General features: G+C 38.7%; 1 protein-coding gene across 1 annotated transcript in view; it reads right to left on the bottom strand.

The window, feature by feature from the left end:
- Positions 1 to 1,102: 1,102 nt before the first annotated feature.
- Positions 1,103 to 26,842, bottom strand: part of UMAD1 (UBAP1-MVB12-associated (UMA) domain containing 1) — a 217,141-nt gene continuing 191,401 nt past the window's right edge. Inside the window, exon 4 of the mRNA XM_049893323.1 lies at positions 1,103 to 4,373. Within this exon, the coding sequence (XP_049749280.1) occupies positions 4,116 to 4,373 (258 nt within the window). The 3' untranslated portion in view covers positions 1,103 to 4,115. The remainder of the gene's footprint in view (positions 4,374 to 26,842) is intronic.

Genomic DNA, 26,842 nt, shown 5'->3' with positions numbered 1-26,842 from the left:
GATGGCAAAAGAATATAAGAAACTGGGTGAGAAGTATATGAGAATTTCTCTGCATTATCTCTGCAACTTTTCTGTAAATCTACAACTACCATAAAATTGAAAGTTTATTTAACTTAAAAAATGGTTACCACCTTGCTATACTGACTGTAACAGAATTCCTATGCATCAATCAATACATCTCATCGTCCTCTCCCTCTAACACTCAACGATACACCAAACCTTATGGCATAAAGAGTAGTTCTCCTGACGTGTAGGAATGCTTCATCTTTCAAGCCAATAAAGTATGAATGGAGACAGTACTATTCTGAGAGTTTTAGATTTCCCAGTAATATTTAGGTCATGCCCCGCTAATGCGGCACAGATGCTCACAAGATAAGGCCCATAAACCCTAATATTTCTCAAAGGCTTTAAAAGATAGAACACCTTTAAACCACCTATCCACTACACTTGTATTTCATGTGAATGTTATTAATGACACTATAAGACAATGTATTAATCTCTGAAACTAACATATTCTTTGCTAGATTACTGAGAGCAATGTTCATTTATTAATCAATTCTTATCACGGAAGGTAAGATCTGATGCACCACCGTGTTAGAACATGCATGAAATTGCTTCCTTACTATTCCACATCGGTACTTTAGAAAAACAGTGAAACCCGTGAGAGCCGGAACTAAGCGGGGCTGTCTTGTTTTTCCGAGTCTCACAAGTTTTCTGTCTTTGAGAGGGTACAGTCTTACCACTTTTCTATCACTCTCTATTAGTGGAAAATATTTGAGTTTTCCTTCTCTGACAGTTTTCGCCTCACACAGGTTCTGGCTTTTGCAAGTTTTACTGTATAAGAAATGAGGTCTCTGGGAATTTTACAAGAGGTTTCTTTCATATCATTTCCAATTTATCATTTTACTTTGAAAAGGAAAAAAAAAGTGTTGGTGTTAATAAATGTTTACTTAAACCATTGTGAGTTTCTAGAATTCTTAACAATAATTGTGCTATTGTTAACATTTTAATGGTACAATTTTAAAAATCCAGTTAATCAAGATTTAATTAACTAATATAATTGAGCAGAACTGCCTCTGTAATTCTATTTTTAGGAAAGGATAAAAATGCTTAAGGTTGAAAATAAAAAATACATGCAACTTCCTGGATATATTTTAGGGTTAAAAATGAGGTCCAGTAAAATCAGTTGCATATTCTATACCTGCATTACTAATTCATATTAAGGAAAGCACCATGATCCTCAGTAACAAGAGAAAAAAGTGTTCCCTATGGGATGCTTAAATTAACTAAGGCAGAAGAGTCAGCTAACATATTTTAGGAATGTTTTCCATAGTGAGCTAGAATGACTTGGAAAAATATACTCAGGGGGATCTACAATAAATGCAGGTAGCTATTTTTATAATACCCTTTAAGCAGTTCAGTTAATACGTAGTTTGCATTTCATTAGCCTATTGTGCTTGTGTAGTTAGTAATGAGAATTGTAACAGCTCCCTTTCCTGAACACCTATGGTGTGTCGGGCTCCATGCAGCCAGGCATTTGACATACACCTCCTATAACCTGAACACAACCCTGCAAAGTTCTTACAATTACTATTTAACAAGCCAGGAAATTAAGAACATGGGAAGTTAGGGCACTGATGAAGAGCCCTGCAGCTGGTCAGTGAGGCAGCCATTACACTGCCTGGCTGCCTCCAATGCCTTAACTCTTTCCCATCATATCATGTAGTTCTGTTATAATTCATATTAGTTATCATTAATACTATTAAATAAAAGTTTATTTATCGCTAGAGGTAATTTGAGTCATTTAACCTTTCTAGGCCTCACCTTTCTCTTAGGTAAAATGAAGGAGTTGGCTGGTTGATTTCTAATGTCTCTGTAAGTTTTAACATGGGAAGATTGAGTAACATACAAAAAAAACAAAAAAGCAACAACAAAAAAACCCAGTGCCGTCAAGTCGATTCCTACTCATAAGGACCCTACAGGGCAGAGCAAAACTGCCCCATAGAGTTTCCAAGGAGCACCTGGTGGATTCGAACTGCCGACCCTTTGGTTTGCAGCCGTAGCACTTAACCACTACGCCACCAGGGTTTCCTGATTAACATACAGGAAAAGAAAATTTAAATGGTCATCTTCATATTTTTGTTAGAAATAGGTTTGTTAACATTGGCCCTTACTAAGTTTTGTGATGATGGGGCTCAATCTAGATATGTTCAGTTGATTTCCTTCAAATCTCTCCAGTCCCACTAAGCCAGGACTAGTGATCTTACCATTTTCAATTGTTACTCCTTTAAAATGTACATATATGAAGAAATTTCACACTTTTTTCCTCTGTGCTATAAAAAGGATATATTTAACTCTTTGCCGCCCAAAGAATCAATAACTGTCATTGAGATATGAATAATGCAAAAAACCCCACATTTTTATGGATGTAAAAATAATCAAAATACTTTATTTTAATTTGTATTTATTTAAATACAACAATTTTTAAGACAAATGGAGGTACTTGTAAGCCTATTTGTAACATGGTAGACATAAATATAAATGAAATGTATTTTAGATAAAATTTAGCACATGTATTAGACAAGTTGACAAGTGCTTACATTTAACTTTAAGGGCACAGTAACAAACATTTGAAAAGGATGTGCTTTCACAAAAACTTCTTTAAAATGTTCACATTTGCATCAGTAGTCATCCTTTCTAGACTGATGTTTTATGAAAATTGTAAGAATCTAGTCATTAAGCTTATCTGGTAATATTATTTGTAAATGAAGCATATTTTTGTCAATAAAAATGTTGCTTTAACTTTTAAATAACATAGCATTTTTGTCAAGCATTTTTACCAAGATCACACCACATTTATTTCTTAAACAAACATGCATAACATATTAAAACTTGAATAATTCACGTACCTTTATGTACAGTGCTTAGTTTTGCTATGGCACTCTATTTTTGAGAAAAACATACTTAAAATTTGGCACAGGATTAATAAACCATATTGCTGTTAATCAAGCCAAGTGTGATTTAAGTTTTCCATGGCACAGAAAATTCTCTATCATAATTTACCTCTCTCCCCTTTGCAGCTTATTGACCAATGGCAGTTCTCTTCTGTTCTAGTTGGAATAAATAATGGATATCCAAGTACTAAAAGTCACATCTAGGTGTTTTGCCTACACTCTAATTGGAAATGAGTCGACTGCAGTTCTTCTAACAGTAAAACATTTCCATCTGTATTGTGGCCAACAAATTTCTAAATATCAGCAATAATATGTATCATTGCGAGATGTTTTTCTTCAGGAGCCAGCAAGGTTGAAGAGGAAATGTGGACCTCATCCTAAACTGGGAACATATGTGGCACGGAGAGCAAATGCCAACTGAGACCAAGGCAGGGAAAGGTCTTTGGAAAGCTGGTGAGAGAGCACACTCTGAAGTAGCATGAAGGCAGAGAATAAAGGCGGGAACAGAGAACTCATTACAGGTGGAAAGGACGGCCACGGGCTTAAGAAAACTGAAATTTCTCACTCAAATGAAAAAGCATCCAGAGCAGTTACGGAATTCTTACATTGGCAAAGTACCACTGCTTTTTAGGAAACGTGCTAAATTTCCACATCAGTCTGTCCAAATCAGGACTGACGAAATTCAGCTAACCAGCAACTTTCTTTCTAAATTCATTCATAAGTACCGTGGAAAAAGGAAGAGTAACATTAATTCAAGCCTTCTCCAAACCAGAGAAGAGAATTCACACTCCCTCTAAGCGTGGACTTCAGAGTTGTGGTAACTAAGAAAAACACCACAGTTCTTTTTCACAGTTCTTCCAAGATAAATTTGAGGTGTTAAATTTTGAGAGAATGGTCAAGGAATCTACTCCTTTCATAAAACTTTGATAACCTAGTTTTTATATTTATTACTTGGGGGAAAGGAACTATAATTTAATTTTTATACAAATGCGCTTTATTCTTAAAAAAAATTACGATGAACATAACGTTATTTCCTTTGCTTTGTGATCCCTGCGTTTCTGAGGGAATTTTAAACAGTGAAATGGGAAAGAACATCAACAGGTTAAATAAAATAGGCAAGTGTTTTTTTTAAAGCTGTTGAGGTACAAATTGACACAAAAATTATGAATCACAGAGTACTGAATTTTCAAGACTAAAATCATACCAAAACCGTGATAAGTTTTCGCTGACATCATAGGAGAGTAAGTGGTCCGGAAGGTCACTGATGGGGCCCTGCACCGCCAGCACGTGCGGGGCCAAGGTGAAGGGGATGTCGCTCAGGAGCTCGGCCATGAACGAGCTGTTTTCCAGGGTCTGGCCTGCCTTATTTCCTCTCTCAGAGTCTGCTACAGTCACACTGGATGAGTTTTCCTTGCCGGTCTACAAATACATATACATTTAAAACATTTAGACTTCATGAACTTTGAGGTTCACTAATGGTTAAAACCCACTGCCGTTGAGTCGATTCCGACTCATAGTGACCCTATAGGACAGAGTAGAACTGCCCCACAGAGTTTCCAAGGAGCGCCTGGCAGATTCAAACTGCTGACCTCTTGGTTAGCAGCCGTAGCACTTAACCACTAGCCACCAGGGTTTTCACTAACGGTTAGTGTGGGATTAATACATCAAAATGATTGAGACATGTGGAATATACACATATTCCCAGATTAAAATGCACCTATTGACCTTACCTCAGAAATTCTTGCTATTTCCCTAGCCCAGATACTGCCTACCAGGTCCACCTCTGCTCTTCCAAACCCGATGTATGCCATGAGGTTCTACTGAATTCCCCCAGCTTTTCCATGATATCTTATATCTGCAGAGTTCAAGGTGATCTTGCCCAGCTCAGAACACTTATCAGACAAGTTGCTAGGATATTATTTGGTGTTTCCTAGAAGTGTCCCAGCTAGTTGTTTTACATGTATATGTCACATTTCCAATAAGACCCTGCTGTCCTTAAAGGCAAGGAATTGCTCTGACATATCTTTTATTTCCTACCCTGTGTACCTTACTGCTTTACCCTAATAAAATCCGAGATTTTACCTCTAATGTGTACTACAAGTAGGGACAAACTGCCTGACATTCACAGGAACTAACATGTTTTTTTGTATAAATTATTCAAATAGGAAGAATTAATACATCTGGCGCAGTGATTAAGTGTTCCACTGCTGATCAAAAGGTCTGTGTTCGAATGCACCAGCCGCTGCTTGGAAACCCTATGGGGCAGTTCTACTCTGTCCTATAGGATCACCATGAGTCAGAAACAACTCGACAGCTGTGGGTTTGGTTTACAGTTTGGTTCAACTTCTTCAAAATTGTTATTTCTTGCCTACCCTAGTTTGCCAAAAGACCTGCACTAGGATATTCATAGCCACCCTCATCACAAACTAAACACTGGAAAAATCCATTGATAGTACAATGGGTAATAAATTAGGGTATGTCACTACATACCCTAATGATCTGTCACTACGAGCAGCTGAAATCTAACTCAAATCAGCTTAGACAAAAAATGACTCCCCATCTCATGCAGAATAAAACTCCTGAGCTCTTACATATGCCCGCAAGGCCCTTCATGATCTGGCCCCTTACCTCTTGGGCCATATTTGCCCTCACTTGCTGCTCTCCAGTTCCACTGGTCTCCCCGCTGTTGCTAGTGCACACCCCACCTGCTTCTGCCTCAGGCCCTTTGCAGTTTCCATTTCCTCTGCCCAGAAGATTCTTCCCATAGATATACACAGGGCCCCCTCCCTCACACCTTTCTAAGTGTTGACCCAAAAGCTTAAGCAGCTTTTGTCTCTCATGTTCACTGCTATATCTCGAATGCCGAGATTGAATGCCTAAAACTAGTTGCATCAAGTTGCTTCTGACTCATGGTGAATCCATATGTGTCAAAATAGAACTGTACTCCATAGGGTTTCAATGGCTGATTTTTGGAAGAAGATTGTCAGGCCTTTCTTCTTAGTCCATCTCAGTCTGGAAGCTTCACTGAAACCTGTTCAGCATCATAGCAACATGCAAGTCTCTACTGAAGGGCAGGTGGTGGCTGCACATGAGATGCACTGGCTAGGAATGGAACACGGGTCTCCCACATGGAGGGGAGAACTCTACCAAGGAACTACCACTGCCCCCAAATTGGTACCTAAAAACCAAATCAAACCTGTTGCCATCGATTCTGACTCATAGCCACTCTATAGGACAGAGTGGAACTGGCCCGTAGGGCTTCCAAGGAGTGACTGGTGGATTCAAACTGTTAACTTTTTGTTTAGCAGCCGAGCTCTTAAGCACTGTGCCACCAGGGCTCCAAATGGTGCCTAGTGCTCAATAAATATTTGTTGAATTAATAAAAGCATCCAAGACTGTTGCCTGCATGGAGCTTATATTCTAATGCTTATGAATGCTGATAAATTATTTGTCTCAAAGTCTAGAAGAGAATGATTTTCTGTGTGAGAAATACCAATACTGTAAGCATTTTTATTGAAGCGTAAAATAAAAAACAAACACAAAAAAGTATGTTATGAGTGCACAACTTGCTAAATTTCCACATTTCCACAAACTGAACACGTGAACAACCAGCACCCAGATCAAGAAACGGAAATGACCGACACGCCCAGTAGCCCTCCTAGTGTTCTCTCCCAGTCACAATCAACTCTCTGCCCCCCTCAAAATACTATGACCATCCTGACTTATAACAGCATAAACTGGTTTTTACCTGTTTTTGTATTTTAAATGAATGTAATACACAGTATGAACTCTTTGTTTATAGTTTCTTTCAACATTATATGTATGAGATTCATCCATGTTGTTGTACATCAGATTAAAAAAATCTTGAAAAACAGTGTTGCAGAAAAGACATATTCTGACTGCCGTCTTAAAAGGATCACTATGGTTGGTGTGTTGAGAGTAGGCATTGGGGGTGAGTGGGCAGGGAAGGAAATAAAGACTAGCTGGGAGTGAGAGATGATTTGATGTGGATTTGGGTGGTGACAGTGGAAGTGAGAAGAAATGGTTGGATTCTGGATAGATTTTTAGGGTATGGAGCCCTGGTGGTACAGCGGTTAAGAGCTCAGCTGTTAATCAAAAGGTCGGCAATTCCAATCTGCCAGTTTCCTCAGCTGTATTATGAGATAAACATAGTATTTATCTTATAGGATTGCTATAAAGATTAAATGAAGTAATGTTTATAAGTAATTAGAACAATGCTTAATACATTTTAACTAAAATAAGTGGATAAATGAGAAATTTAGGAATGTAAGATCCCACCTGGCTTTAGATGAAGTTCAGGATCCAGACATCCCTTTTGTTTTTGCCATTCACTTTCTCTTATATCTTGCCTTCTCTCAATCTCATTTGTAAATGTTCCCCAGATCAGTTGGTCTCATCTCATACAAGAACTTCCTTATGCATGGAATGGAATGTTCTTCCAGTGCCAAATCATCTCTTTTGCCAAGTGAAAATATTCCTGAAATCTCACCTTCTCTACTTAAGAGGAAGTATGTTACCTCTAATACTTGGCTTTCCAGACACACAGCTTCTAAAGCTTAACTCTCCTGGAGCAATATTTACTCCCTTGCTTATGCATTTATTAATCTTCTTTCTGTTCTTTTACAAATCACTCTCATCTCTCAGAGTATACACTCCTTAAGGACAAGACTGTGTCAAACTACATTTAGTATAATAAAGGAATTGAGACGTGGTTTCTAGTTCAAGTTCTCCTGACAAAACTGCTGTATGACCTAAAGGGGGATGCTCTGTTCATCTTGGCCTCAGTTCTCTATTAGTAAAATGAGTGGTGAGGGACAAAAATGACGATGATGATGATGATGATAACAATGACGATGACTGCAACTAGTATATACTGAACACTTACTTTGTGCCAGGCACTACCTAAGCTGTTTAAATGTATTCACTCATTTAATGTTTACAACAGGCCTGTGGGGTGTGTACTAATAGTATTGGTTCTATTTTACAGACAAGGGGATACTGAGGCACACACAGAAAGGTTAAGTAAGTTGTCCCAGGCCACACAGCAAGTGAGCAGCAGAACTGAGACTAAAACCCAATGATCTTTACTGTTCTCCAAAGACTCTTACACCCTACATTCTAAGATCCTGCACATTTCAGATATGCTTTGGGTAGGTAGACTGCCTTACTAAATGGACAAAATCTTGAAAACTTAGGGAAAAGTATTAGAAAATATGATAGTTACTGAAGTTATATATGGTAGCTTAATTTAGAAGGAAAATAAAAAAAACCCCAAACTCTAAGATCCTTTACCTTTAGGAAGAAAGGGCTGAGAAAATCAAAGTGACAGATCTTAAGCTAAAGAGGGATGGAAGGAAGACTGTAATTATGATACATTTATCCCTGGAAATGAACCTACCAAAAGTCTGGATAAAGCCGCAGAAAAAAACACCATGGACAGTGAAAGAAGACTACCTATTAGCTGATAATAGTTGAAACTGGGAAATAGGTAGGTGCATGGGAAAGTACTGTACTATTTTGTCTACCTTATGTTTAAAGCTTTTCATAATAAAAAGTTCAAAGAATAATTTAACTTAAAAAATACCATGGACAAAGCGTTCAACCAAATACCTCCTACAATGATCTGAATTTGAGATGTACTGTATGTGTTGCTCCAGGATCTATCTCTTAACAGTTGGCTACAGTGCAATGTCACAGTCTCTAAGGAGGCTGTCTGCCCTCTTGGCAGCAGGGTGAGTGCCATGATGCAGCTGCTGTTGGCATGCTGAGAGTTGGAAGGGGGAAATTATAAGGCAAAACAAGAGAAAGTCATAAAGAAAATGTGAGTCAAAATCCAAGGACCCCACACCCAATAACCTGATTGCTAAGTCTCTAGCTTGGCAGCCAAGGGAAGCAGGGGTGGGGGCTGAGAGCTGAAACAGGTGCATGAATTCCCCTGCAAAAAGCAGCCCTCTCTCTTAGACACAAAGTCTTAAGATTTTTCATTTGCATAATAAAATGAGTCTTTAAAGGGAAGAATTAGTGCGTTAACCCCAATGGAGCAAGAAGAAATGAATTAATTAGGCTTTTGGTTAATAGCCAAATTTAAAAAAGTTTCTTCAAATATAATGTTCATAAAGCATATTCATTATTTTCATGCTTAAGCCTATTCACAGAAATGCTACTGCTTTGATAATGCTTGGTAATGCTCCTGAGTATAAGTTTCTTCATATAATCTAGTTTTAACACTTCTTTTTCAAAGCAGTGTTTGGCCTCATAAGGTTTAAATATAAGCATACCATGTCAGATTTTTTCTTCTAATCTTGAGAAAGTAAATATCCTTATAACAAATAAAGTTTATAATTAATTATTTTCAAATGTACAAACAAAAATTATTTCTTGTCCACCAGTTAGCCTGTTAAAAAACGGATTGGCCAAGTTTATCTTTTATTCCTTACCTGCTAGTGTCTTTCATTCAAATAGTTCGAAAAGGTTTATGGGCACTATGCTGCCCTTTCTTGCAGAGGGGTGGTAAAGATTCATAAGGTTCAATATGTAAAATCTTGTAAGAGCTTAGGAAAAAGCACACTCCAAGAATACACGTGGAAAACACTTTTTAGTAAAGGATCAGAAAAATGAAGGCACTTTCCCAGAGCAACAGAAGGTTAGTGGCATCCCTGTGAACCTCACTCTTGGGTGTTTGAAAGCAAGAAAATACAGGTTTAAAAGCAGACAAATACATTTCTCCTGGCACAAAGGCCCAGCAACCACCATGAAATCTATTAGGAGGTGCCAATTTTGCAAACGCGGTAACAACTGGAGATCTCATCTACTTAGTCACACCAGACTAAATTATGAATATTTTATTAATGTGAAAATCACCTATATTTGACATCTTTTTTTTTTTACAAAAACCTCCTTCTTTTTTCTACAACCTGTGCCTCAGATAAGTAGAGATAAAATAGTGTCCTATAAAAGCAAAATATTGATGCATTAAAATTTAGAAACCAGCCTAAACCAAAACAGCAAAAGAACCTGAAACCAGATATAAAACACCCATCTAACACATTCAATTTACATGTAAAGAAGGTAGCTATATCAAGCATATTTCAAGAAAATGAGTTATACTAAGAAGAGGTAATATCAACCTCTGGCTGTCTATGCTTTTAAATTCTGTCTATAAATAAAAGACATGTTCCTTTGAACAACAGCCTGAATAAGCAACACTGTCACTTTATCTCCCCTGCTAGCTATCCATTCTATTCTGGCTTTAGCTGGTATCTGCTTGGATTACATCAGCCGCTTGATAGGAGGTGGGGTTGGGGGGCAAATCTGAGTCAGAAGCGTCAGGAGACAGAGGCTAGAAGGTGATACAAGCAGTGGCACAGTTAAGGCAGGACTCAAGCATCCTTTGCTGTTACTCTGGTAGTTCTCCTAAGAAGTTGGTGGCTAATAAATTTCTGGCTGGCTGTTAAAAACCACGTAAGTCCTATGCAACAATCTCCTTTCACTTGGGAGAAATTACATGTCAGAGACAGAGATTATTTCCTGTTTTTCTATAAATGCCCACTACCTAGAACAGTGCCCGCACATAGTAAGGGCCCATTAAGTATTTTTGAATGGCACTGCATCTGGTCTCTTTGTTCTCTCAGACACTTCCTCCCTTAGGGCCCAGACATCCTAAGCACCCCAGACTTGATTTTAAAATTGAGAGATGAGGCCAAAGAAACAAACAAAAACCCAGAACACCTTACCACTTATATAGATAAATTATTTGGTATTCAACAGACATCACTGAAAACCCATGTTTTCCATGTGACCTTGTGGTGGCAGCTAGCATGCCTTGGGTACTAGTCTTCCCCAGAAGTGAGGGCTCCTAGTTTGAGGATACTGCCTTTGAGTAGCAAACTAAGAGGTGAGGTTAGAAAGTTGATATTTTCTTCAGTCTCTTTCCTGTTCCAATCTCGGACATCATTTCGGTTTCCATTTTGGCTCACGATTTTTTTCAGCATTCATTCCCTTTTCTTTTTCCTTCAGTATTTCCACCACCTGCTTGGGCTTGTCTTCTTGCATCTCCTCTTTTTCTTTTAAAAAGGAAAAAAGTTCTCCTGACTTCCTCTTTTCAGAACATCAGCTGAATGTATGCAAGTGCAGAAGGGAAGTAAGCAGGCTGTCACTTGCTTCTATAATCTGTTCCATGTATTCTTGGAAAAGCGGCTTGTCTGAACTCGGAAAATCTTCCTTACTAGCCAAGTTGAGTGGGGGTGCAATGGAAAGAGGAAGGAGAAGCATTTTAGGAAAGGAACCAGGCAAGAAACAGTGTGTTCACTGTGGAATCCTGTTTAATACCAGTTTTGACAACACAAAACGCTATTCCAGTAGTTTTTTTAAATATATATTTTTAATGTTGGTTTATAGAAATTCATGGTCTTTAACCTTCAGCTATCCAGGCATCTCATATTTTCAAGGCAGGTCCCCCATTCCCATTTTTTTTACAGCATACATCTCACCCTTTCTCTTTGAGGAGCCCTGGCGGCGTAACAGTTAAGAACTTGGCTTCTAACCGAGGTTGGCAGTTCAAACCCACCCAGCAGCTCCACAAGATAAAAGACCTGGCGATCTGCCTCTGTAGAAATTACAGACTAGAAAACAACTATGGGGCAGTTCTACTTTGTCACATGGGGTTACTATAAATCAGAACAGACTCTATAGCCTCTAACAACAACAACGTCTCTCCTTTAGTCTGACATCACCATCTTTCTCCTCACTGTAGGCAGGTGGGCTAGCCTCCTACTTAACAGTAGCTTGCCTGTACCACCCAAAAAACGTATCTGCATTTGTACCCATCTGTGCTTCCCTCCTGCCACAACAGGCAAATCGTCCTCCTCAGAAGCAAAGCTCATTTCTCTACTGATGCTCCAGGGCCATTCTCCCCCACTCTTCAAGGACATGGTTTCATCAATTATGAGGTATCTCTCTGTCCACTTTCTCCTCTGCTACTGGCTCTTCCCTATAAGCAGTTATTTTAGATTGAACTGTGTCCCCCAAAAAGATATGCTTAAGTCCAAACCCTCGTACCTGTGAATATGACCTTGTTTGGGGAAATAGGGTTTTTCTTTGCAGATGTTATCTCTAAACTAATGAGGTCATACTGGAGTAGGGCAGGTCCTAATCCTGATCCTTTCTGTGTGGTGTCTTATAAAGGGGAGAAGAGATATGGAAACACGGTCACATGGGGAAAACACCATGTGAAAATTCATCTACAAGCCAAGGAAAACCAAGAAATGCTGGGGGCTACAGGAGACAGAAAGAGACAAGAAAGGACCTTCCCTAGAGCTGACTCCCTGAATTCAAGCTTCTAGCCTCCAGAACTGTAACACAATAAATTTCTGTTCTTTAAGCCACCCACTTTGTGGTATTTTGTTATGACAACCCTTGGAAACTAATACAGCAATTAACCATTGAAAAAAAAAATTCTCCACAAACCTCTATCACCCACTGGCATATCACTCACGTAACTCCCACACTATCTACTTTCTTCACAGCCAGGCTTTCAGGGACCGCTGTTGACACTCGCTGTCTGCCATGCACTCCTCACCCACTGTGATCTGCCTTCTGTCTCTACCCCTCCACTGGCCTGCTTTCACAAAGGTTGCTAATGATTACTTTTTTGCAACGCCCAGAAGATGTTTTGAAGTGCTAATCTTATAAGACCTCTTTGCACCACTTAAGACTGTTGACTCCCTCTTTGAGTTTTTATTTCTTGGCTTCTGTGCCACTTCTTAATTCTGTCTCCTACCTGTCTAGCTGCAAAAGACCTCGTTAAAGTGTTGAACACAAAGATGTCACCTAGAGGACTAAAGTGCACCTGACCCAACCCATGGTGTTTTCAATCACCTCATATGTATGCGAAAGCCGGACAGTGAATAAGGATGACTGAAGAACTGATGCCTTTGAATTGTGGTTGTGGTGTTGGCAAAGAATATTGATACCATGGACTGCCAAAAGAATGAACAAATCTGTCTTGGAAGAAGTACAACCAGAATGCTCCTTAGAAGCAAGGACGTTAGATTACGTCTCACATACTTTGGACATGTTATCAGGAAGGATCATTCCCTGAAGAAGGACATCATGCTTGGTAAAATGGAGGGTCAGTGAAAAAGAGGAAGACCCTCAACAAGATGGACTGACACAGTGGCTACTACAATGGGCTCAAGCATAGCAACAATTGTGAGGATGGTGCAGGACTGGGCAGTGTTTCGTTCTGTTGTGCACAGGGTTTCTATGGGTCAGAAGCAGCTCGACAGCACCTAACAACCACAACAACAACTGGTCTAACTAGTTATGGATACACTCTTTGGCTTATTTCTGAAATGGTGGTGCTCTCTATGGTTACTCTTCTTAATCTCAACATGCTCCTCTGGATGATCTTATCCATATCCATGGTGCCTGCTGCCCTACTCCTTCATTGCCCCAAAAGTAGATACGTATGTACATGAGAGCATTCTGACCCATATATACCCTATCATACACCTTCTTTTGAATGTTCCACAGGCATCTTAAACTCAATATGTTTAAAACTAGGCTCTCATCTCCTTCTATACCCTCAACTCTACCCCAAACTTAACAATCTTCCACTACTTTCTGTATCTACATTGTTGTCCAATACAGAAATCTGCATTATCCTTGAATTCTCTTTCTTCTGACTTCCTCCACCCAGTGAAGAACCAAGCCCTACTGATTTTGATGTTTCTAATATCTCCCAAAATCCATCCATTCTTTTCAGGTCCACTGTCATTCTCTAATTCAAGACATTATGGTCTTCTACCTTGAACATTACAAGAGTTTCCTGAAGGTAGCATTGCTCTCCCTATACTCCACTCTCCCTATCAGTGCCATGGTGGTATCTAAAAACATTCCCTTCCTTGCTTAACCCTTCTCAGTGCCTTTGAGAAAAGACCAAACTCCTTATCATGACATAAAAGGCATGACCTGGCCTTAATTACCTCTCCAATTTCTTTTATTACTATTGCCCAAACTCTTTACTCCACCCATACCGAACTGCCTGCTGTTATTTAAACAAGCTACTACATGGTTTAAAGTCAGGAAAGGTGTGCATCAGGGTTGTATCATCTCACCATATTTATTCAATCTGAATGCTGAGCAAATAATTTGAGAAGATGGACTCTATGAAGAAGACAGCATCAGGATTGGAGGCAGTCTCATTAATAACCTGAGACACGCAGATGACACAACTTTGCTTGCTGAAAGTGAACAGGACTTGAAGCATTTACTGATGAAGATGAAACACTACAGCCTTGAGTAAGGATTGTACCTCAATACAAAGAGAACAAAAATCCTCACAAATGGACCAATAAGCAAAATCCATGATAAATGGAGACAATATTGAAGTTGCCACGGATTTCATTCTGCTTGGATCCACAATCAATGCCCATGGAAGTAGCAGTCAAGAAATCAAACAATGTATTGCATTCAGTAAACCTGCTGCAAAAGACTTCTTCAAAGTGTTAAAAAGCAAAGATGTCACTTTGAGGACTAAGGTGCACCTGATCCAAGCCATGGTGTTTTCAATTGCCTCATACGCATGCAAGAGCTGGACAATGAATAAGTAAGATCTAAGAAGAATTTTTTTTAAGACACCTCTGAATTATGGTATTGGTGAAGAATATTCAATACACCATGGACTACAGGAAGAATGAACAAATCTGTCTTGGAAGAAGTACAACCAAAATGCTCCCGAGAAGCAAGAATGTTGAGACTTCATCACATGTACTTTGGACATGTTCTCAGGAGGGATCAGTCCCTGGAGAAGGACATCATGCTTGGTAAAGTGGAGGGTCAGCGAAAAAGAGGAAGACCCTCAATGAGATGGACTGACATAGCTGCTGCAACAATGGGCTCAAGCATAGAAACAATTGTGAGGATGGCACAAGACCGGGCAGTGTTTCGTTCTGTTGTACTCAGGGTTACTATGAGTTGGAACTGACTCGATGGTACCTAATAACAACAACAGACTCTCTTTTCAGCTCTGAGCCTTGGCTCATTCGATTAGTTTTACCTAAATTAGAACATCTTTCTCTCTTCTTATACTCTATACATCTTGCCAATTTCAATTTTCCCTCAAGATGGACTTCAGACCTCTTTTAGAAAAGACTCCCCCAACGAAGTCTGTGCATACCTCTCTCACAGCACATACCATATGGGACTTTAATTCTCTGTCACACCAGGAAGCTATGGACAGCTCAGGGTTGGGACCAGGGCTTTCATCTCCATTTTCCTAGCAATCAGGGCAATGTCTGAGTCATAGTAGGTGATCAATCCATGTACGTTTATTCAGAATAAACTAGGAATTATTATGTTGAGTCGTGATTCCTACATTTTTTTTTCTAACAAGATTTTACCAACTGTCTTTCACATTATCACCAACATGGTGAACTAGAGAGGGTATAAAAATGCAGATAGAACTTAAACTGGTTTGAGACTCCAGCTACATTTATTTCCTGAAGAGTAAGATGGGTTGTTCTTTGACGTGCCAAATGAACAACTTCACAACTATCTCCCGAAGGTAAAGTGTAATGTGCTCCTGCTACAATGAGATTAAACAGTTTGGGAAATAGTTTTACTGTAGACCCACCTTCTCACTGAGGGAGAGGAAGAAGGTAGCCTCATCTACTCCAAATTCCGCTTAGCCAATTTGCTTTATCTACCGCGTCTCTCCCAGGAATCAATATTTCTCCCCAGCTATGTGTCTTTTATGTGGTATGGAAACCCTGGTGGCGTACTGGTTGAGTGCTACGGCTGCCAGCCAGAGGGTCGGCAGTTCGAATCTGCCAGGCGCTCCTTGGAAACTCTATGGGGCAGTTCTACTCTGTCCTATAGGGTCGCTATCAGTCGGAATCGACTCGATGGCACTGGGTTTGGTTTTTGGTTTGGATGTGGTATAGTCTAGAATAGCTACAGTGTAGCCCATGCTTGGGAGTGGGGTATATGAGGGACATGACTAAGTCAGCACTGAAAGGGAAGGAAAGCCTCAGAGATGAGAGCTGTATAGGAGAGTAGATGAGAGGATAGGTAGGTAAATTCCATTTATTTAATTCCTGTTCACTTTTGTTAGAGACAAAAGTCTCTTTCCTACTTCTCAGGTTTCCATAAAGAGGGGTTTTTCTCCAAGCAGCTCTGGTCTTCTCCTCTACCCCTTGTTACTCCCCAAGGAGATGGACTGAGGGACATGGTTGATGGGTGACAGCCAAAAGTCCATGTTTCTAGATGGGGAAAGGTAAACCATCCAAAGTCCTGGGTCCTGGGGAGAGCCTCTTTCTCCTTTTCTCTCAACCTGGACCTAGGGAGACAAGTAGCGGGCATAACAGCATCTGCTGTGCTGATTTTAACATTCCCCCAGAGCTAGATGTGGGGCATTGGAAGTGTGGAAAACCATTTTAGCTATTATACTAAGCTGCCTCCCCCATTCTAAACTGCACTGCTAGACAAAAGGGGCTATCTTATTTCTCCGTCTGCCAGCTCTTTGGTTTTATTTCTTCACTGGCTCCACGTGCAGGTGAGAAAGAGGGATACCATTCATTAGGTCCCAAGACTCCACCAGTTTCCCAAAGCAACTCTGTATACACCAAAAAAAGACACACATCAACCAAAGACACACACACAAGGATTGCAAACATTAAATGATCTGGAAATTAAAAATACAACAAACTGAAAGTTTTCAAAGCTTACATGCCCTGTAATACTCTATGAAACAACTTGGTGTTAGGATTTTATCAAAGTTTCAGGACAATTCACATACATCTAGGGGATTAGGAAAATTTTAATCAGAACCTTAGAAAACTGAAAACTAATATTTGTATATTGCCTTACATAGTACTTTCAAAGTACTTTCTTAAATGTTACTTCATTTGAGCCTCACAACCCACTAAACTTGGTGGGGAAGATGTTGTGTCTAGTCTCATCTTCCCAGGCTCAGGGTATAGTGACTAAAGTCACTCAACTAGTAACCAGCAGAGACCTGTACTTTGGAACTCCTGACTTATAATCCAGTGCTCGTCCTTCCATGCTCTGCATCAGTGAGGTCACATACAGAGTATACAAACGGCATGTATCCCCTGCATCCAGATTATAACAACATCAATGCAACCTACATAAGCAACCTATAACAATATCAGTCCAACCTGGCTGCAGCGATAGTTTTTTTTAAACACTGAACCAGCCATATTTCAATTTTATGCACTATCCTACAATTTCATGATAATTACCTATTAATTACGATTTTTTTTTTATGGGTCTCAGTGAGCTGCACTAGGTAAATAAACCCTTCCAGTAAAGGCCAGCATCAAAAGGAATGATTTTAACACTTACCTTTTTTTTTTTTTTTAAGCACTGAAGCTTAGTAACATCTCTATGGGCAAATGTCACCTGGGGCCCAAGAATACAGACTATGCCACTATAGAAACATAGTTTAAAGTTAACGGTTTGACTAAGCATCTTATTACTAGGTTAAATCCACGAAGCTGGCTACAACATGTAGCAGCTTAGAAAACGATAACATCTAATCACAGCCAAGGCTACAAAATGGCTTGGGGTTTTATGCACGAATTCTTCACGCTTATTATGTATACCACAGGTCTGAAGAATTTGATATCCGTTATTAGTCACACTGGATTCTACTTAACTTCCCATTTAGATAGCCTTATTTATTTTAAATATTCAACTTCTTCAGAATGCAATGCAACAAGATTTTTTTTTCCCCAGACAATTTCAAGGGAAAACAATGAAGAACAATCTTGCACATCTCCTTGGCAAGCTGAATATTAATTTCATTCAAGTGAATGATTTTCATTTTGTAAAACAATAAAGTACTTCATCCGTCTGCATTTATAATAAGAAAAAAAACAGAATAATTTCTATTTTTAAAGCTGGTAAGAAAAATATAATTATACTCATTTGTTTTTATATATTTAGGAACACAGACATCAGTTACATGATATTGACTGAGTGGGAATAAATAGCATGAATACTAGTAGAAATGCAAAAAGAAATCTAAAAATATTAATAGCTACAGTCTGGTTTCTTTGCTCTGTACTTTGATGGCATGAAAATCTGATATACTTATAACCTGAGTGTAATATATTTTTAAGAGCAAACATTTAGATGTTACTACAAACAATAATAAATGTAATTATTTCATGCAAAGGCTGTTGCTTGAGGACAGAAAGCTGGTCTGTTTTGCTGTACTTAATTTATACTAAAAAGCTTACACCTTATCATTTACATTTATGCAAAAATGTAAACATATAATTTTTACTTTATACTTAATTCAGAGACAATTATCAACAGTTCACCCTGCCTATAAAACATCTCTAATTTCAGAAAACAAAACAAAAATTCTTAAAGAAATAGGAAAATATTGGGAAAGAAAAGTCTTACTTTCTTTGTAATTTGAATTTGATGGAAATACTGTTATTGGTGAACACCCAGCCATGCCTTGGACTGTGAGTTTTCGTATACAGATGAAAGTGAAAGGAAATGCATCACACCAAACTAAGTACAGAAATTACAAAGGTGAGCTAATTAAATTCCACTCTTCCACTCACAAGGCATATGAGTGATAAGTCTTACCCACACTTGCAGTACCTAACCCAGAATTCCACTAGAAAAACAATGTCTGGCAAACTGAAGAGGTGAACAGAAAGCTGTGTCACTTGACCTTGGCTCTGGTTTGCCAAAAGGTTGTATTTCAAAATAGAAGATGGGGTAGGAAAAGTAAATACAGCTGTGTTTTCTCCACCCCAGTGTGAGAATGCAAGGGGCCATTTGGCATGGCAGGAGGCTGAGTCCCTTCTTGGTGCTCACTCAGGGCCCAAATAAGCGAGCTATTATTTCATTTCATGGCTAACTCAGGACACTATTTTTAAGTTAGAGTAAAATCAACGAAGTGAAAAAGCTGGGAAACAATTCTAACAGGATTGTCAGGATTCGCCAAGCATAGGAATACTGAGTATTTAAGTACATGGAAGATAGGTAGTGAGAGCCCGAAGGGAGGAAAACATAAACAAGGGTTCTTTCTTATTTTGAATTATAAGTTTGTTTGGGTGTAGGACATTTGTTTGAACAGTTTTATAATGTACATTTTGCTTGCCAAAATAATATTTTAAGAATGAAAGTCTGAAGTATAATTTTATACTATTTCAACGTTGTTTGAAACAGCTTCAGCATCTCTAAGACCTTCCGAACACACTGGAACTCGATGCTGGAGTTCGTGTGTGTCGTTATAAGGGTTACAAGATGTCATCACCTGTTTTGGGGAAAAGTCTACCCAATATATAGAGAGAGTGAATAATGTTAAAACATGGTTAAAGATGAAAACTACAATGGAGTCCTCAAAATCATGAGAGAAAAATCTAACGCTTACATAGTTGAATAAATTAAAAGTTATACGTCTCAAACCAAAACCAAGCCAAATCCGTTGCCATTGAGTCGATTCTGACTCATAGCAACCCCATAGGACAGAGTAGAACTGCCCCATAGGGTTTCCAAGGAGCGCCTGGTGGATTCGAACTGTCGACTCTTTGGTTAGCAGTTGTAGCTCTTACCCACTACACCACCAGGGTTTCCATACCGTCTCAAGAGACTAATAAACATTATATAAATGGCTTTGATATTTCTCAAAGGAAATACAAGGTGTCATAAAAAAAAGCTTTCCGATCAACAACAAAAAGTTGATTAAGCATCCTTTTCCAGGATTCCCAAGTTTCAGGGAGAAAAAGGTAATTATCAGAAAATATACTGTTGCTTGTACATAAAGTTGAAAACTAACCTGCAACACATAGTAGAAAGAGCACTAGTCTCCAGTACCAATACCCCTACCTAAACTGTGTGACCTTAAGCAAATCATTTAACCTTTCTGGGATTCAATTTACTTCCTCGAAACCTGAGACAATTAGACCAGATGATCCAGCGCTAATGTGTCATGACTACAAGTAGACTCAGACCCCAAATCTTCTGAGCTACTAAAAATTCTTAATAGCACTTAAATCAATATAAGTGATAGCTATAGAAAAAAGGTAGCCACCTAGGGGTGTGTGTGTGTGTGTGTGTGTATATATATCTGTATAGATATCTATATAGATCTATCTATCTATACACACACACATACATATGTATGTATATATACCTGGTAGAACAATGCTTAAGTGCTTGGCTGCTAACAGAAAGGTAGGCAGTTCAAACCCACCAGCAGCTCTGTGGGAGAAAGTCATAGCAGTCCTACTTCTGTAAAGATTATAGCCTTGGCAACCCTATGGGGCAGCTGTACTCTGTCCTATAGGGTGACTATGAGTTGTAATCGACTCAAGGGCATACACACACACACGCCTTGAGAAAATACTCCTAACTCAAAAGGATACTCCAAAGGCTACTAAAACAATTCCTATAATGGGAGATTTCCTAACTCCACACTGCTCCTGATTGTGAAAAGACACATAAACAATACAAACAAGAGTCAAATAAGAAAAACACCGACCGATTCCATTCTTCTAACAAGTGGTAGCCTAAAAATTTCCTTTACAATTATTAAAAACTCAATGTATTTTCTTAGACTAATGAGTCCACTGTATAGATGAAATCTTATACCTTTGCAATAAACAGATGCAAATTTTTTAAATAATATTAGTAAAAAAGAATAACAGTAAATTGATCAAATATATTGAAATTATCTTGAATGTTAGAGCTTGAGAAAAGCAGACTTAGCTGGAAGAGCCGGACTTCTGTAAAAATTCTGAAAGGGACTTTGGATCAAGTTTCAAGATTGCTGGCCTAGACTCTCTGCAAGGGTATTTTCATTAAAAATATCTCTAGAGAGTCTGGACAGTTATGGTCGTCAAGATTTTTTTTTTTTTTCAATCCCATAAACAGGTAGGTGATAAGGGAGAATTTTCCAGAGGTTAGTGGTAAAATACAAGAGAAGGGGATCAAGAAAGATGTATATGTATGAAAAAAAAAGAGAAAGCAAATCACTGGAGGCAGAAATGACTAGTTACCAGAGATGAAAGTGTGTGCACCACCCATCTGCTAACTGACAGAAATGAAAGACAGGATGCGAGCAAGAAGAGACTCAGAGTTTCTTTCTGGCTACCAGGTGACCTCATCATTGGTCAGCTTGGTTTTGAAGTTGGCTGAACCAGGGAACAGAGAGGTCTTAAGATGGGTGGGAGGAAGACGCGGCATTGTGCAGCTCTCCAGGACCAGGTGCTTATATGGTGGTTCTTGGTAACCTGAGTGCTAATTTTCAAAGGTCTGCTCTTTCACTGAAGTTTCCAGGCAGTTGATTTTTAGAACCTAGCACAGCTTTTCCTTTGCTTTGTCTTCTACTGTCCAAGTGGACTAAAAATGAGTATCTTTAATTTCTACTGTTCTGAAATGTATAAAACTACAATTAAGAGTCCAAGAGAGCTTCTGTTGTTCATTTGTTTTATTTCCTTTAAAAAAGACAAGCATGCTAATAACCTTCTGCAGCCACTGGATCTGCAGGTGAGTTGATAATGATGAGAATTCTCTGAAGAAACTAAATAATCAGGGTGGGGACAAGGTGGTTTAGATCATGAACCCTGATAAACACTCATATGTAGATTATACGAGCTATTACTGATTCTAGTTTCATTTTGAAGTGTAACCTTTAAGGTTCTAATAGTACCTCTCTTTCTACTGCTACAGCTACCAGTTCACACTTACAATCACTTATTCAGCCGTCACTGTTCTTAGCTCTTTACCTCTGTTATCTTATTTAACCCTTCCTCTATTAGGCAGGTAATATTTTTGCCTCCATTTAACAGATTGAGAATACTTAGGCATAGGCACTGAGACATGAACCACTATTCTATGCTGCTTCCTAAATCTGGGACAGCCTAAGGAAAGTTGACTTCATGCCTTTTAAAACGTTCTGCAATTTTTCCAAAAGCCAGACAATATTTTCTCCTTCAGAAAGGGTAGCAGAATACTTTTCTAATGATCATATTTTCTTTTTCTCTCAAAAAAAAAAAAAACCAAACTAACAAAAGTACATGGAACATGAAGGATACCAGTTCTTTGGGAGAGAAAAAAAAGAAAATTGGGAGTTGTATTACGTGTCATTTTTATATCCAGCTGGATATACTGTTTTTCTATGCGGATCTTAGAAACCCTGAAATTACAGACTGTTTAGACTATTTTAATCCCTAAAAGCACTGTTGTGGTCCCTGAAAAAGATATTTTCGAAATAACTGCTTTAGCTTAGCTGAATATATTCCAGTTGAACTTAAAGTAACAATAAATAGACTGTCCTTTGCTCATGAAAATGACATTATAGACTCTTCCTGAGACAAGCCCTGTGTGGACAATTGTCCAGTAACAGGGACTGGCTGCCTTCAACTGCTCGTGTTCTCTAGCCCATAGCACTCGGTGAGCAATGGCAAGAAGGTGCCAGATGGCTGGGAGCTAGGCTGCAATCTGTTCTCAGGAAACAGAGATGATACCTTACCTTTGACAGGCTGAAACACATGACCTGGGCCCACTCAGCATCATTCTTGAGCTAATTATGCTAAGTAAGAAGTTATATCACAGGCTAGAGAAAAGAATGAAAACATTTCCAGAACTCAATATAGTTGCCAACTTCTGGGTGGTGCCTTCAGTGTGGAAAAAAAGGAGAAGTGCATCATTACTATTTACACCCAAAGTAGCACAAATAAAAGGGGTGCTGCTCTCATGCTCCAAGAGTGCAATTGCAATGGATTTTTAGAAGACCCACGAGTGTATTTTACTTCTCATTTAAGTGCTTTGAAGTAAAATCTAAAAAAAATTTGTTAAAGTAATATAGTTAAAACAGAAATTTCACAGTAATTGCTTGAAAAGACATAAACATTTAGGTACAAGAAAAGTTAAGAAAGAAGTTATGAAAAAATATCTGGAATCATTAACTAAAAAAGTAAAGCAAATCACAAATTGAAAAACAATTCTAAAATTCTGAGTGGACAATCACTGAGGAGAAAACACCAAAAATTCTTTTCACTTATGGAAAAATTTACCCAACTGACTCTTTTCACAAAAATTACTTTGCTTTTGAAAAGTTATCTGGACGATCCACGTAAAACATATGCTATTTTGTACAATGAGCTTTGCCACTGTCTCCTTGTATGGTTTAAATGAGTTTAGCAGGGCAAGAGAATTAACACAAGTTAAATGTGCAGTTATTGCTTTTGCTAACAGGATGAACAAGGAAACACGGGACAGCTCCAGAAAAATCACTATATATTAAACAATGGATGAAAAGAGAGAAGTGGGATGAAAACCAAGGAAAAAGCAACAGAACAGAAAGCTGGACATTGATTGGAAAATGCAGAACACAGAAAGGAATGGAAAAAATTCACAGTGAACTTTCTACTAGTAAGGGTACAGTAGAGAGACTAAGTCTGGAGGCCTGTTTTTCCCTTGTTTATCTGTAGATTACGTAATTAATTCTCCTGGCAAGAGTGAGGTCAGCTAAATTCATGATGTCTCAAATCCCGATTCTTATTTCTCGCCTACTTTTCAACCCATCCCAGTCTAGCTTCCACCACCACTAATGCTCATCTAGGTGCCCAGGTGGTGCAGTGGTTAAGAGCTTGGCTGCTAACCAAAAGATGGGCAGTTAGAATCTACTAGCCACTCCTTGGAAGCCCTACAGGGCAGGTCTATTCTGTCCTGTCCTGTTGGGTTGCTATGAGTCAGAATCGACTGGACAGCAATGGGTTAGGTTGCAAATAACTACTATATTGCCAAATCTAATGGATATTTCTGACTTTAATTTACTTTCCCTCTCAACAGTACTTGATATACCCTCCTTCTTCCTTAATCTTCTCTCTTGGTTTTTGAGACACCTACATTCCTGCATTTCCCTATATCTCACTGGTTTTTCCCTCCATATTCTTATCAAACTCCTTTTTTCTACTAAACTTCTATTTTATAATTCCATGCCTCATCCTATGTTCCCTTCTGTTTTCTCTCTACACATTCTCTCTAGGTAACCTAGGTAACTCATTCCCTTGGATTTAAAACGAACCTTTATGTTGATGAATCCCAAATGTACCTTCTGAGCCTAGACTGCTCCTCTAAGCTGCACACTCACATACCAATGGCCTCTGTAACAAGTCCAAAAATCCACGGCACCAACATCTACCTAGTAGATCGAATCAGAAACCCAGAAGTCATGTTTTTTTTTTGCTCACCGATCATATCTATTTTATCACCAGATACGACTGTATCTACTTCAAAATATATGCCCAATATGCCCACTTCTCCATCTCAGCTGCCATCACCCCAATCCTGGCTACCATGTTCTTTCAACTGCATTTCTTCGACAGCCTCCTAACTGGTATTCCCACTTCCAGTCTTGTCTTCTCAAATCTAGTCTCATATAGTCATAAAAACAATCTTATTATAGTATAAATTGTATCGGGTCCCTCTCCTGCTCAAAACCCTTGTGTGGCCTCTTGTTAATATCTGGAATAAACACAAACTCCTTACCCTGGCTCCTGCCATCTCTCTAGCATGATTTCTTGACTTTCCATCCCATCCTCTCCTTCACCCCCACCCCACAATCCCTATCACTATGTTCCCAGCCACAGTGGATTCTTACAGTACTTGAGCATATTAAGTATCTTGCTTCCCTCCTCCTCCCCTTAGCCAGGGCCTTTTTTTTTTTTTCAAACTATGATTTATTTCAATACAGAAGATTACAGAGAATACTACATCAAATACTCATGGGTGAACTAATCAAATGTACCAAATGTTAACATTTTGCCATCAATTCTCTGGGCCCCTTTCCTCCCCTCCCTTTCCTTTTTAAAAAATGCAGTGTTAAAGTAAAAATCCTACCCATATCCCATCTAGTCCCTCCTACCTCCCAGTTCAGAGGTAACCACTCCCCTGAATCTGGTGTGTATATCTCCTGAAAATATTTTACTACAAATGCATGTACTCATATAAATGTGATATTATTTTGTTTTCTAATATTAATTGGCAACCTACATTTTTCATTCAATAGTACACTGACAAGATTTATCCCACAGTGAATCATATGTATTCATTTCATCCACTGTAACAACTGTAGCGCTGTAGCATATTCTACCGTACGACTATACAAAATTTACCCATTTCTGTATTCATGGGCATTTAGTAGATCATTTCCAATATTTTACTATTATAATCTATGCTGCAATAAATATCCTAATCTCATGCCTCCATGTGTATTTCTAGGGCAATAACCTTCAGACTGGGGAACCATATTATTTTTAAAGGCAGTACCCAAGGGATATATAAGCAAAGACAACTTTAAGGGAATTTATTTCCAGAGCCTCAACTTCCATAAATGTATCTGTCAAAGAACATGATGGCCTTCTCTTTCCCTACTTCCTTTTCATAATTACCCTCCTTCCACATAACCATAAAAAGGCATAACTCCTCTCCCATGTTAAATCTTATTCTCGTATAAAACCTCTCAGGTCCTAAAATATTGAGGTGTATGAAGTCTCCTTTGATCAAGGCACTGATCTGAGTTATCAGTTATGTATTTTGCTTTTTTTTTTGAGGAGGAGAGGGTGAAAAGTTCACTTTTGCTTCCAACAGGTCAAAGCTACATCTTCAAGTAAAAACAACACATACTCATCGTAAGCTAGTGTTTTATGCTTTCTCATCACTTAATCAGACCTATTAAAGAAACATTTTCATGGTCTTGCCAAAATATTTTTGAATCTCATAAATCCACCTTCATTTTTTACTGTGCTGCATCTCACTTGCCAAGCCAACCACTCCTCTCTTCTGTTTATTCATTCTTGTTTTTGTTGTTACTGCTGAGACACCCCCGACTCACGGTGACCCCAAGCACAATGGAACAAAATTTTGCCCCGTCCTGAACCAGCTCCATAACCAGTTGTGAACCACAGGGTTTTCACTGGATGATTTTCAGAAGTAGATCACCAGGCCTTTCTTCCTAGCTCATCTTAGTCTGCAAGCTCCACTAAAACCTGCTCAGTATCACAGCAACACCCAAGCCTCCACTAAGGGACAGGTAGCAGCTGTGCACGAGGTGTACCAGTCAGGGGTCAAATCAGAGCGTGGGAGGCGAGTACTTTACCACTGAACCACCACGGGCCTCTATTTGTTATTACCCATCTGTAACATTTAGATGAACTTAAACAGAACATTGTACATTCTACTATATATGATGCACTTAAAAGTCATTAATACACCTTCTGTAAGCTGTCCTCCACCCCTTACTTTTAATGGCCCAATATCTTCTCTTCATTTTACTGTTAACTTAATTCTAGTAATAATCATCCTTAGACACATGAACTATCTGAAGGAAAAAAAAAAGTCAAGCTCTTCCATCTCACTGAGATGCACTTCAAAAAATTTACTTTTCATGATTAATAATTATCAAAATGTATATTTATATTGTCTTTAATCAATTATATACTACTAATAATTATAAAGCAGCCCTGGTGGCACAGTGGTTAAGTGCTTGACTGCTAAGTAAAACATTGGTGGTTCGAACGCACCAGCTGCTCCCACCAGAGAAAGATGTGGCAGTCTGCTTCTGTAAAGACTTACAGCCTTGAAAACCCAATGGGACAGTTCTACTCTGTCCTATTGGGTCTCTATGAGTTGGCACTGACTTGACAACAATGGGGTAGAATAATTATAATGATAATTGAGAAGAAACTTTCTAACATTTGGCCTTATGGTTATGATAATAGTTTAAAAGATTAATTTATACCAATACTTCTTTGTTGCTGAGGAATACGATAGGGTGATCAATAACTAAGACTTTCAAGATAAAGGATAAAATC

The sequence above is a fragment of the Elephas maximus genome, chromosome 8, assembly GCF_024166365.1.
Source record: "Elephas maximus indicus isolate mEleMax1 chromosome 8, mEleMax1 primary haplotype, whole genome shotgun sequence".
Classification (NCBI taxonomy): Eukaryota; Metazoa; Chordata; class Mammalia; order Proboscidea; family Elephantidae; genus Elephas; species Elephas maximus.
Note: the sequence above shows the minus strand (reverse complement) of the source record. Positions and strands in the feature narration are given on the sequence as shown.